Below are 12,957 nucleotides of genomic sequence, written 5' to 3' on the forward strand. Positions count from 1 at the left end.
TCAATAAGAATTATGGGTTTAATAAACCTAACCCATTTTATCCTTTTTATCGCAATATTTTAATTTTCCTAGAATTCAAAACAAATCAATGCAACGATGCTTGGGGATTGAAAAGTCTTTAGACGGATCATTAGAAAAGGAATCGAAGACGAGGCGATGGCATTAACGATTATGAAAGATGGCATGAAAATTTGTGAGGAAATAAATATTAAAAAAATCCAAAAAAAAGCTCGATATATACATATATATATATATATTGTTTGGTTGTGAAACATCCACGTGGACATAGTCTAGTTTCTAGAAGAGACAAACCATACGGTCTCCACCGAAATTATGATATATATATATATATATATATATTAATAAATGAATGTAAATGTAAATATCATCGTGGTTTTTTGCATGTCTGTCACCCATCGATCGTACGTCATTCATGTTTCATGCACAGTCCTTAACCCTATTGCACTACGTTTGACAAGGATTTTTTTTTGGATGAAGGACAAGTTTTTTTCCCCAAACATAACCCTTATAATTGAACTATTTTTGTACATATTCTTTGCAATTTTTTCTTCGGGTAAATAAATTTATTTTCTAAAATAAAAAATGGGTTGGCAAAGAATATATCTATAGGTATAGTAGAAAATTTTGAATCGAAAGATCCATGATCCTCCTTTTCAACCAATCATGTTCGAGCTCAACACAACAAACTCTCCCATTCAACCGAACGCCACTCATCACCCACAACCCCCACCACTCAACTCCACCCACACAACTATTACCTTACCTAAAGATGCTGATCTATTAGGTTTGGGAGATGGTGATCCTTCTACAATTACCATAGATCAGTCCAGTATCTCAGATGATACTATGATGGAGGAAAACTCTGTTGATGAACCGATGATAGAGCATACAGAGCACTGCATGATGGAGTAAACCCCTTCTACCATCAATATTTAATGAATAAGTACAACTCAAGCATTCTGTTATGGAACTGCCAAGGAGCGGCTAACAAGCGTTTTCTATATGCGTTTAGTTTATGGAAACAAGAACATAAACCCATGATTGCTTTCCTATTCGAACTGAGAGTTAGTGGGGTCAAAGTAGATCAAGTTATCAGGCAATTGGGTTACCCCTCTTCCCATCGGATAGAAGCTGAAGGATTTTCAGGAGGTCTTTGGGCATGTTGGACCCCCAATTTGTCAACCTCCGGATCCAGGTACAACATTTTTAATTTTTACATTGTATGATTGAGCTTGTGGCAGGATTTTCCTTTTCTTTTACAGCGGTTTATGCCAGTCCAAGAGCTCAGGAAAGAGAACGAGTATGGCAAAGTCTGATCAGCCTATCTAGGAGTGTAAAAAGACTGTGGTTTATAGGTGGCGATTTTAACACCATAGCCTTCATCTCTGAGAAACGGGGGAGAGCAACGACAAGAGATGGCAAATGTCGTCATTTCAGGGACTGCATAGAATAATGCAAACTAGTAGATTTATGGTTCATGGGTCCAGGCTTTACATGGAAGCGAAGCAACGTTGAGGAAAGACTGGATCGATTCCTAGGGAACATTGAAGGAATCTCGAGATTCCCTATAACAAGGTTCAACATCTAGCTCGGATCAAATCAGATCACTGCCCCTTACTATTCTCCCTTACACAACAGATCGCTGTAGAGACGAACAAACCATTCAGGCTTCAGTCAGCTTGGACTAGCCACCCAGATTTCAGGAATTTTGTATCTAGCTCGTGGAAAAGTCTTCCTAATATCGCCCACACTATTGCGGATTTCACATCGCAGGTAACCAAGTGGAACTTTCAGGTATTTAGAAACATATGGAGAAGGAAAAGGCGCTTAAAGGCTCGAATCAGGGGTATCGAGAAAGCACTGACCCAGAACCCCTTGAGTCAGTTTCTGCTTGATTTGGAAACTCAACTAAAGGAAGAGTTTGAGTTAACTTTACACCAAGAAGAGATATATTGGTTCCAACAATTCAAAATCGAATGGATAAATAGTGGTGATAGAAATACCAGTTACTTCCACGCCAAGACTGTAATTCGAAGAAGACGAAACACAATTCACAGCCTTAAGAACGAGGCGGGGAACTGGGTGTCAAGCGAGGAATTGAAAAACTTGGCAGTGAATTATTTTGAACACCTCTATACTGAGGAGACATCAGAAAACCATAATAGAATAAGCGGAATGTTTTTCTCTCTTGACCCAAGTCGTCTACGACTTAGGCTTGCCCACCCTCGACATTGGAAGTCCAAGAAACCTTTTTCTCTATGAACCCCTTCAAGAGCCCAGGACCAGACGGGTTGAGTCCCCTCTTCTTTCAGAATCAATGGGAGAAAGTAGGAATGGACCTTTATTCAGTTGCTCGTCGGATATTTGAAGGAGTTCAGATGAACCCAGCTATCAACAACACATTACTGGTTCTCATTCCCAAGGTGCAGAATCCTGAATCCATTTTCCAATTCAGACCTATTAGCCTCTGTAATGTGGCACACAAAGTCCTAACCAAGGTCATAGCCAACCGTCTAAAACCCTTGTTGCCTGATCTTATCGGTCCTGAACAGAATAGTTTCATACGTGTGGCAGGCATATCACGGCTAACATCATCATGCTTCAAGAAATAATACACTTTATGGACAAACTAATTAAGAGGAAGAAAGGGTATATGATAATCAAAGTGGACCTTGAGAAAGCATATGACAGAATAAGATGGTGTTTTATTGAAGAAACTCTCCTTGAAGCAGACCTCCCGTACAACCTAATCGCTATTATCATGCAATGTATTACGACAACAAGCATGAATATAGTGTGGAATGGTCAATAATCCAGAAAATTTTTTCCGACAAGAGAAATCCGATAGGGATGTCCTCTATCCCCATATTTATTTGTCCTGTGTATAGAAAGATTGTCACATCTCATCAAACAGAAAGCTTTAGAGAATAAATGGAAGGGGTTTCTGGTTAAAAGGGGTGCACCGATCCTGACCCATTTGTTCTTCGCGGACGATCTCATCCTCTTCGCTGAAGCAACAACCAACTAAATGGAGATAATTTGTGATATACGAAACGTTTTCTATGAGGCTTATGGGGAAAGAGTAAGCAAGCAAAAAACAGTGGTACATTATTCCTCTAATGTCAATGTTGATCTAGAAATTCAGCTTGCAAGTATGAGAGGGTTCTCAATAGTAACAGATCTAGAGCCATATCTTGGGATACCGGTTTTCCATTCCAGAGTTACGAAAAATATGATTGGATTTCTGATTGAGAAAGTGTCTAAACACCTCAGTGGGTGGCAAAGTAAATTACTCTTCTTGGTTGGACGAATCACTCTGACAAAGTCTGTCCTCAACTCGATACCATCGTTTGTGATGCAGGTGATTAAAATCCCATAATCTATTTGCTCAGAAATGGATAGGTTAATGAGAAACTTTATTTGGGGCTCAACGACAGAGAAAAAGAGAATGTCCATGATCAACTGGAGCAGAGTCAGCTTCCCTAAAGCCATTGGTGGGTTGGGAATAAGACCAACACAACGATTCAACAAATCATTTATGATGAAACTGACATTCTACGTCTTAACAAATAAAGATGACCTATGGGTCCAAATCATAAAAGGAAAGTACTTGCCTCCTAACTATGACATTACGCATAAGCTCCCGACACATAATGGTTTTATCATCTGGAAGGGTATTAAGTCGGTTTGGCAGGCTACTGTAGAAGGTTATGCAATGTTAATTGGAGGTGGACTAGGCACAGATTTCTGGCGAGATAGATGGGTAGAGGGAGAGAAATCTCTTATATCCCTAGTTCCAGAGGAGTATCGACACTACATCCAACATTCCAAGGTAGCAGAACTCACTAACTATGATGGAACTTGGAAATGAGAGACATTTGCATCATGACTTCCCCCTACAACCGTTATGAGGATAACCAGCATTCTCCCGCCGAAACCATCAACGGGACCAGATTTTTTGTATTGGTGCAAATAAAAAGATAGAATTTGTTCGGTTAAAAGTGCCTACATATCCCTCTGTACATCGATTGGTTACTACCCTTCGTCTTTTTGGTCCAAATTTTGGCATTGGAATGGACTAGAGCGCATCAGAGTCTTCTTATGGTTAGTTTCTAATCATAAACTCATGACTAATAGGGAAAGGGTCAAGAGGAACCTAAGTTTAGATGTCTCATGTCCAAGGGATTGTACACACAAAGAATCTATCACCCATGTCCTCAGAGACTGCACACATGCAAAGAGAGTTTGGCGAAAACTCAGAAATGACCTAGAATTCTCAAATTTCTTCACTTTTGGAACCACCGAATGGTTTGACATCAACCTACAGGATAAGGGGATGTTCAAGTCATTATCCTGGAACACAGTGTTTGGTGTTGCCTGTTGGTATATTTGACGATGGAGAAATGAGTTCATTTTTGGGGAAGGTAGCAACAACGCTAGATCAGTCCACCTCATCCTAAACTTCTCAGAACAGATTCAGAAAGCATCCAAGGTCAGTGATCCTTCAACTAGGAAGCGAGCTAGAATTGTCAGGCACATAGCATTGTCTCATCCCCCATCGGACACCGTGAAACTGAACTCGGATGGAAGTGTCATGATTAATCCAGACTCAGCTGCGAGCGGAGGACTTATCAGAGATCAAATGGGGAATTGGCTGGTTGGTTTCAAGGCTAATCTTGGTACCTGCTCCATTTTCAGAGCCGAAGCTTGGGGTGTGCTCCTTGGTTTACGATTGGCCTGGAACCGAGGGTGGAGGAAGGTGAGGGTCGAGGTGGACAACCAGGCCTTAGTTTCAACAATCCAACGATCAGATTATGAATACACAGTTGATGGAACAATATTGAGGGAGATAAAAATCTAATAGCAAAACCCTGGCAGATTTCAATAAGTCATATATTTCGTGAAGCCAATGCTTGTGCGGACTCACTGGCTTCACTTGGTCATAAAGCATCGTGGGGTGTTACTGTGCTTGAAACTCCACCACCAAATTAACCTAATCCCACTTCGGAAGGGTGACATAGCTGGAGTGACTCACCCAAAAAATTGCCCCGTGTAATTCCTAATAGTTTTGCTCCCTTGAAGAGAAAAAAAATAGATAATTACCAAGATATCATACCAAAAAATTATTCTATTTTGCATTAACACACATATAATATTGTGATATCTCGAACTATAATGAGGGTTGAGAATGTTCGCCGTTGCAGATGACATAACCAAGAAGGTGCGACTCCCCGAATATCACTAAGGCCAAATAGATACATGAATGAATCGAACGCATTGGAATGAGGAGATCCGATGGCTATATAGGTATGTGACTATACGATCTGAGACAACATAAAAAAATTAGTTGAGCTATTCATAGCAACAAGGTGCACTTATCTTTTCGGTTGACTATATCTCGAGAGAGTTCCAAAGTTAAGCATGTTGACTCTAAATCAATCTCAGGATGAGTGATCTATTGAAAAATTTCTTGATATATATATATGAGTGAGGACAAACTATGCTGGAAAGTCCCGTGTTGTTGTGTGAGAACAGTTTCGATGTTTTCTAGTGGTCGCCGGTCATTACAAATACAATAACAAAAATAACATGCAAAAACAGTTATATATATATATATGTGAGCATATATCATAATAATAATCTATTAGAAAATGAATATAATGAGTTTGAAATATATTTCCATGTTAATGTTTATATATATATATATATATATATATATATATATTCATTTTCACCTCTTCCCAACTCCTTCAATCGGGAATACTATGACACGAATAATTCGCATTTTTTAATATCATATATTATCGACTAATGAAGGAGGGATCGGATCAGAAATGGTAGATTTTGCCAAGAGATTCTTTCCTCTCTCACACCCATAATTTTATGAATATATAAATGCGTTTAATTTTTATTTTATATATTTTGATAAATATAAATGGATGGTAATAACTGTATGCATGAAATTATTGACAACCATAAATGTAAACGTCAGTCAGGCGATGTGGTTAGCTAAATTTTCCAGTGCAACTACTAGTCAAAACTCACACTCCCATATATATATATATATATATATATATGTACGACAAACACGTACTATTCGACAACATAGTAAATAATCATTTAATATTGTTATTATATTGTCATTTCTATATGGGCAATTCAGGAAAGGAATTCCCAATCAAAAACGAAATTTCGTAAATAAATGATGGTTTCATAGCAAAACCGAGTTGGATCGAATGCTTTCCATTTTCATACCAAACAACTTTTCTATATATAAAAGAAATAACCGAATTATGAGATTCGAATTATGCATGAATATGTATATTTGATGCTGGATTTTGGTCCCTTTTTTTTGTTCATTAGAAATTGTGTATCCATATACATCGATATCATCATGTGTGAAATCCATATTGTATAAAATGTAATTTTATAATAGATAATTAATTCAGACTCTCTTCTACCCGAATTTAAAATTCAAATTTGGACAGAAGATATATTCTAAATTATGTGGCTGATCGACGATCACGAGATTAGTCTATGTTTTGGTTCAAAATATTTGTTTATACAAAAAAAAATAAAACTCTATATAATTTCCAATATACATCAATCATTAGAAAACCGTCTTAATTATAGAAGCTAATAATAATGCCAAGGACTCTCGCCTTCTACACGGGTTATTTCTCTCTCATTTTTTCGACCGTTTTATTTATTTATTGATAATTCCCTTTTGTCTTTACCATTAAATTATAATGTGCCATTTCTTCCGTACATATAGTTATGGTGTTGTTCAACGCTACTTTGGCAGTCCCACATTCAAGATTAAATACGGTCAATACATATATAAAAAAATTTAAAAAAAAAACATATACATTTGTGTAATAGCCATAAACTTTCTACGTGTTCTTATCTCCATAATGTTTTCATTAAAATGCAATGATGTAAAGATAACATTATAAGTTAATTTACATTTAAACACATTCATCGTTCATTAATCGCCCAAACCAACTTTTAGGCTTATCCGTACACACCCACCTACATTACATAGTGTTATATAATATATATATATATATATATATATATTTGGTAATTTTCTTAAATGAAAAGTACGAAAAAAAATATTATTCCTCAGAACCTTTTGTTCCTTTCCTCGGGTATCTTCCACGTGGCAAACACCCATTAGAGATGACGTGGTAAACAGCCATTGCCATTTCCCTCTGGAAGAAAGCAAATAAAAAAAATAATCATAAATAAAAAAAGCCGGGAAAAATATCGTTAGTTTAGGTTAACGCCTACTCTCAACCGTCAAACTGCCGTTATCTCGTGACTCGTCGTCAAATCCCAAAAGTCTACAGGCTCTTCGTGGCTTTTCTTCTTATAGAAGTTAACCTTACCTTTTTAGCAAAACCAAAACTTTATTACCGCGTATTAAGTCTGGCCAAAACCAAAACAAACCGGGTAACGGAATTTCCGCATTGGATCCGGTTTAGTCCGGTTATCTACGGGTCGGCTTCGGTTATGATTCTTCCCCCCCTCAGTTTCACCTTCTCTCTCTCCGTCTCTGTATATAAATGTACGTCTGAAAACGGCGTTTCTTCTTCTTCTTCGTCGTCGTGATACGTTCACAGCTAAACTGTAATCGTATGTATTTTGCGTGTATTCGCATATACATACACATCTGGGTATACGCAGGCGTGTGTGCGTATATATATACAGAGATCATTACTTCGTAATCTGAAAGCAACCTTTTAGTTTGTCGGGGGAATATCGGTTTCTTTTCCTCAATCCCAATCAGAGAAATTGTTTCAGACAAATCCGTTTGGATATTCTTAAGATTGCCAGATCGCTTGGATAATCCTTTTTTCTTCGGGTGAATCAGGCGGAGGTACGGATTGTTGAAAAGATGCAGTGTTGGATCATTTGCGAGTTTTGAATTTTGAATTCGGTGGCCATGGTTGAGGAATCGTGGTTTTGGTTTTTATTTTGTCGCATCTCTTTTGAGGATTCTCTCATTTTTTGATCTGTTTGCTATTGGATTTGATCCCACTCGTGATTTAGCTGATTTAGGTTGAAGTTCTTCTATCTCTTCGTCAATTTCTGATTATTTTTTATGGGATTCCTAGATCTGTAATTTAGCTGCCTTAAATTCTACATCGATTCACTATGGATTTCTTTAATATTGTTTCTCTTGTAGGTACAGCGAATTCCATTCCCGACATTTGAACATTGATCATGCAAATGACAGGTAATTTCCAAGTTCATTTTTACAAAATCTGGATCCAATTGTGAGATACATGAGGAAAATTAACTTTGGATTTTGATACATTTGATCTGTTTTTCCAGCTTTAGGTGAGGTAATTTCGGCTCCAGAATCCGATAGAGGTAAAGGTTTGGAGATTGAGGCCTTAGAGGATGAAAAGATTCGAAGAACGCGTTCTAGATCCTTGAAGAAGAAAGCCATCAATGCCTCATCGAGATTAACTCACAGTCTGAGGAAACGAGGGAAGCGTGTAGCTGATCAATACGCCGCAGAGATCGTAATCGAAGACGTGAGGGACGCGGAGGAGGAAAAGGCGGTGAATGCGTTTCGAAAAGCTTTGATTTCCCGGGATTTGCTTCCTCCTCGTCACGATGATTACCATACAATGTTGAGGTAATACAATACATTATATAATGTTTTTGGTTCTTTCTTGTTGCTCGTACAGTCGTACCATTCAAGATTCGTAAAGTCCCGATTTTTTGGACATGTTAATCATAGATTCTGGTTTTCTGTGATAGATTCTTGAAAGCGAGGAGATTCGATCTTGACAAAGCTATGCAGATGTGGGAAGACATGCTGAAATGGAGGGAAGAGAACAGAGTAGATTCTATCATTCAGGTGAAGGATAAAGAAGTTTTTGGTCGGGTATTTATGGTTAATTCGAAGCATATACGAGTTCTTGATTTATGGTATATGAATGAAATCTCCAGGATTTTGTTTATGATGAATACGAAGAAGTACAAAGATACTATCCTCATGGTTACCATGGTGTAGACAGAAAGGGGCAACCTCTCTACATCGAGCAGCTCGGCAAGATCAATCCCATAAAGCTAATGAAGGTTACCACAGTGGACCGTTTCTTGAGATATCATGTGCAGAGTTTCGAAAAGGCGTTTTCCGAAAAGTTCCCGGCATGTTCCATCGCGGCGAAAAGGCACATCGATTCTTCGACAACCATTCTAGATGTGCAAGGCGTGGTTAGTATCTTTTGCTTCGCATATCAATGCTAAATGTATTTGCATATCTTCGCCTTTTTGCTTTGTATTTCGTGGTTTCTGACTCGTTTGGGCGATTCCTTTCACGAAGAACTGGATGAGCTTCAGGAAACTTGCTCATGAACTTGTGATGCGGATCCAGAAAATCGACGGGGACAACTATCCTGAGGTGGGTTTACGAAAGACAGCTATTTGTGGATCGAAAATTACCAACTGAACAGCACTGAATGCTTTTTAGTTGTTTGGATAACAGACATTACATCAGATGTACATAGTTAATGCCGGAAGTGGATTCAAGCTTGTTTGGAACACAGCAAAAGGCTTTCTTGATCCTAAGACAGCAGCTAAGATACATGTATTATACATCCTTACACATATGCGTTTTCATTTGGACTGTTAATGTGTTCAACCTGACTGGAGATATTCTTATCGCTCTGCACAGGTTCTGGGCAGTAAATTTCACGCTAAACTGCTTGAAGTTATAGATCAAAGGTCGGATTTTTTCTTCTTCATTGTCTCGTTTCGATATTTTCCGAGTTGCTTAGATGTTCGGATAGAGATGGATATGGAATTTCTTTCCTTCTTTTCAGTCAGCTGCCAGATTTTCTTGGAGGATGTTGTTCTTGCTCGAATGAGGGTGGATGCATGCGATCTGACAAAGGGCCGTGGAAAAACCCGGAAATAATGAAAGTATGATCCTTTACAAGCTGATATGCCGGTTTTTATATTGTTGGTAATATTCATGATTTGGTAAAAAACTATATCATTGCTTCATATGTGCAGCTAGTTCGCTTGAGGGATGCAATGTACATTACAAAACAAAAAAGGGTTTGGGGGGAAAGAGATGAACAAGATGCTAAATTATCGGGTTTCCGGGTAAGTTTTGGCTTTAATCATCTCGTTAGAGCAAATCGGCTTTTTGTTTTCTGTTCTAATGATAACATCATATCTTCCCTAGTTGTTGCAGAAAAGCCTAAACACAGAAATATCATCTCCTGGCTTTGGAACAGACTGTGGTTCCTATACGGTGACGAGAGATGCTACTACGCAGAGGCTGTCGAATCTTGAACATGTGAGTTTACGTCGGTCCAAAATTCTAGTGTTGTTTCCTTGTTGTTATGTGTTCCAAAAAATTATAAACGAATGGTTACAACCCATTTTATTTTTTCTCAGAATCAAGCTGAAGCAGTTGGTATTGTGAGAACTGAACACAATGATCCAACAAGTAAGTGAACTCTGAAGTGAACTATGCGTTACCGTTAGCCGTTCGTCTAAAATCACATTTCCGAGTGATAATCTTCGCCCGATAATTTTTATTTGAGTTCTAATTATAATTCATCACGCTGGTTGGTTTTGTTCATTTCTCCAGCTCACTTGACAAGTAACCTGATCTTGGAAAGGAGTTTGAAGAATTCTCTTCGTCTTGTCTTCTTCCAGTTCATTTCCTGCATCTGTATAGTATTCCGGATCTTGAGGAGGGTTGTAAATAGACGACAGGAGAATCAGTTGAGACCGCAGCTTCCTCCGCATGTCCAAGGGGAATCGCTTCATCCATGTTTGCAGAGGTTGCGAGATCTCGAGACAGTGGTAACTGAATTGGTGAATAAACCGGCGAGGATTCCTCCCGAGAAAGAGAATATGATCCGAGATTCGTTAGACCGCATCAAATCAATCGAACAAGACCTGCAGAAGACAAGAAAGGTAACTAACTACTCACTGTTCTTCCTTTCTTGTTCCAACACATTGTCTGTTTCGGGTTCTTCTTCTTCCTCATTCACTGGCACCAAGATCTGACAAATCTTCTGATAGGTTCTCCTTTTAACCGCGTCAAAGCAAATTGAACTCGCTGAGTCGCTCGAGAGCTTGAAGGTCAGCAGCAACTCCTCGGTAAAAGTCCTATTCTCCTCCGATGTTCCATACAACTTAACTTGATGTGTAGTATACACACACACACAAGCATTACATCTAAATCTTATGAACCGGTCGGGTATCTGAAATTCAGGTACCGGTTAATATATGAGATGAGATCCGGTTTAATCTCGACAAAAATTCGAAAATAGGGTTCATATAATTGTACCCGAGATACTGGGTGAAAAGTGAAGTTATTCTTTTACCCCTATATTTTAGATAAATTACATCCTACCCTAGTTTTCGTTCTCTGAAAAATTTGGGTTTTTCAGATCATCCAAAGATATTGGAGACCTGACCCAAGCCAACCGGTAACATATTATATACATATTTTGAAGAAGAAAAAAATGAACTTTCGTATATAGGCCTCTACATAAATACTGGAAAATTATCTCGGGTATCCACCCCTGGCTTGAAGTATGCAGTTCTCCTCTAAAACCTTAGTCCTTCCAGCACTTGGATCGGCTCTTGATGCAAATATCGTCACTGCATGGGGCTGTCTGGTGCAAAACATTCACATTCATTTTTGCTGAAACACAGGGAATGACATCGTGTTGGCGAAGAAGCTGCACGTATTTCCCTCCAGAGTCCTGAAAACCTTTTTCGTCTTTTAATTTCCCGAAAGATACGGTCTCCCGAAACTCGGTCACTGATGAGCTACTCGAGATTATCCCTCCAGCGACATAAAACCGTAAATATCAGGTGAAAAATCTCATACATTTGCTTAGATTTCATCTTTTCTGTAAAACCATATTGGCTCATCTCCTTGGTTCTCTCTCTCTCTCTTTTTCCGGAATTGTTGCATATACAGAGATGAGAAGATTGAGTGTTATATAGGAAAGCTGAGATGGAAGAGGAAGAGGAAGAGGGAGCTTTTTTAAAGATTGTTTCTTTGTTTGTTTGTTTGAGATAAACAGAAAGCTTAAAAGCCAAACTGATGGAAGCCTCCGGACAAATGGACTTTGTTGGTTCTGTTCTGTCTTAAGCTCTCTGGTGTGTTGTATTGTGCATAAGCCTCCACAGACTCTTATTCTAACAGTGTCTTTTTATTTAAGTTAAAAGTCTTTTTAAACAGTTTCTTTTGTCCAAGTTTCTGTTTCTCTTGCCCAAATTTGGTACTTTAATTGGTGAAACCGAAACGCAAAATATCTGTTACGTCCTGAATCCGAACTTCAAGTTTAGAGAGTGAACGTATATTCCAAATCACCTAGCTGCCTCCCGATCCGATTCTAGGATTAATTTGGACCTTGGCAATACCGGTCAAAAAAAAAAATCAAAAAAGTTTCTGTTTCTCTTTGGTTCTGTAATCGTACAGAGGTCTGTCTTCATTTGCACATGCGAAAACAGAAAAAAGAATCTCTAGCGCAGTCTGCAGACTTAGAATTGAGGATTGAGGAGTTACTGGATTTGAGGTTTTCATCCGAGTTTTAAAAACTTTGAAATTTATAGATACTAGGTATTAACCCGCGCGTATCGCGCGGACTAAAAATACATAAATTTTTTTCAAAATTAAATATTATATATTGTTTTGATTCTATATTTTATATTTTTTAAATAAAATGTAGATTTTATTTTAAATACGAAGATTATTGAATGTTGTATTTTTTTGAAAGAGAGAAATATGTTATGTGTTTAATTTTTGTAAATTATAATATAGAATCAACGAATAAAATATAGAATATTAGAACAATATTTCTACAAATTTTATGACTTGGCAAAAGAGTTTTACTTTAAGTGAATCCAAGGTATCTAAAAAATATAATTATCGATAGTTTG

At 37.9% G+C, this 12,957-nt stretch overlaps 2 protein-coding genes across 4 annotated transcripts; both read left to right on the top strand.

Moving 5' to 3' along the window:
• Positions 1 to 2,354: 2,354 nt before the first annotated feature.
• Positions 2,355 to 4,882, top strand: LOC104804652. The gene is made up of 2 exons (XM_010528993.1): positions 2,355 to 2,595; positions 4,446 to 4,882. The coding sequence occupies exons 1-2, from the start codon at positions 2,355 to 2,357 to the stop codon at positions 4,880 to 4,882; spliced, it is 678 nt and encodes a 225-aa protein (XP_010527295.1).
• Positions 4,883 to 7,597: 2,715 nt separating this feature from the next.
• Positions 7,598 to 12,260, top strand: LOC104804612 (phosphatidylinositol/phosphatidylcholine transfer protein SFH9-like). Of its 3 annotated transcripts, none has more exons than XM_010528936.2 (16): positions 7,598 to 7,903; positions 8,213 to 8,263; positions 8,362 to 8,671; positions 8,797 to 8,896; positions 8,989 to 9,255; positions 9,365 to 9,442; positions 9,527 to 9,628; positions 9,716 to 9,765; positions 9,864 to 9,963; positions 10,057 to 10,149; positions 10,241 to 10,345; positions 10,447 to 10,498; positions 10,643 to 10,974; positions 11,083 to 11,160; positions 11,722 to 11,883; positions 11,993 to 12,260. In XM_010528936.2, exons 2-15 carry the CDS (start codon positions 8,251 to 8,253, stop codon positions 11,773 to 11,775), a joined length of 1,734 nt encoding a protein of 577 aa, XP_010527238.1. In that variant the 5' UTR covers positions 7,598 to 7,903; positions 8,213 to 8,250; the 3' UTR covers positions 11,776 to 11,883; positions 11,993 to 12,260. The 3 variants fall into 3 exon arrangements, with proteins under 3 accessions (XP_010527238.1, XP_010527236.1, XP_010527235.1); XM_010528934.2 differs by having other exon boundaries at positions 8,219 to 8,263; positions 10,232 to 10,345; XM_010528933.2 differs by having other exon boundaries at positions 7,599 to 7,903; positions 10,232 to 10,345.
• Positions 12,261 to 12,957: the final 697 nt, after the last annotated feature.

Source organism: Tarenaya hassleriana, unplaced genomic scaffold (assembly GCF_000463585.1).
Source record: "Tarenaya hassleriana unplaced genomic scaffold, ASM46358v1 Cleome90, whole genome shotgun sequence".
Classification (NCBI taxonomy): domain Eukaryota; kingdom Viridiplantae; phylum Streptophyta; class Magnoliopsida; order Brassicales; family Cleomaceae; genus Tarenaya; species Tarenaya hassleriana.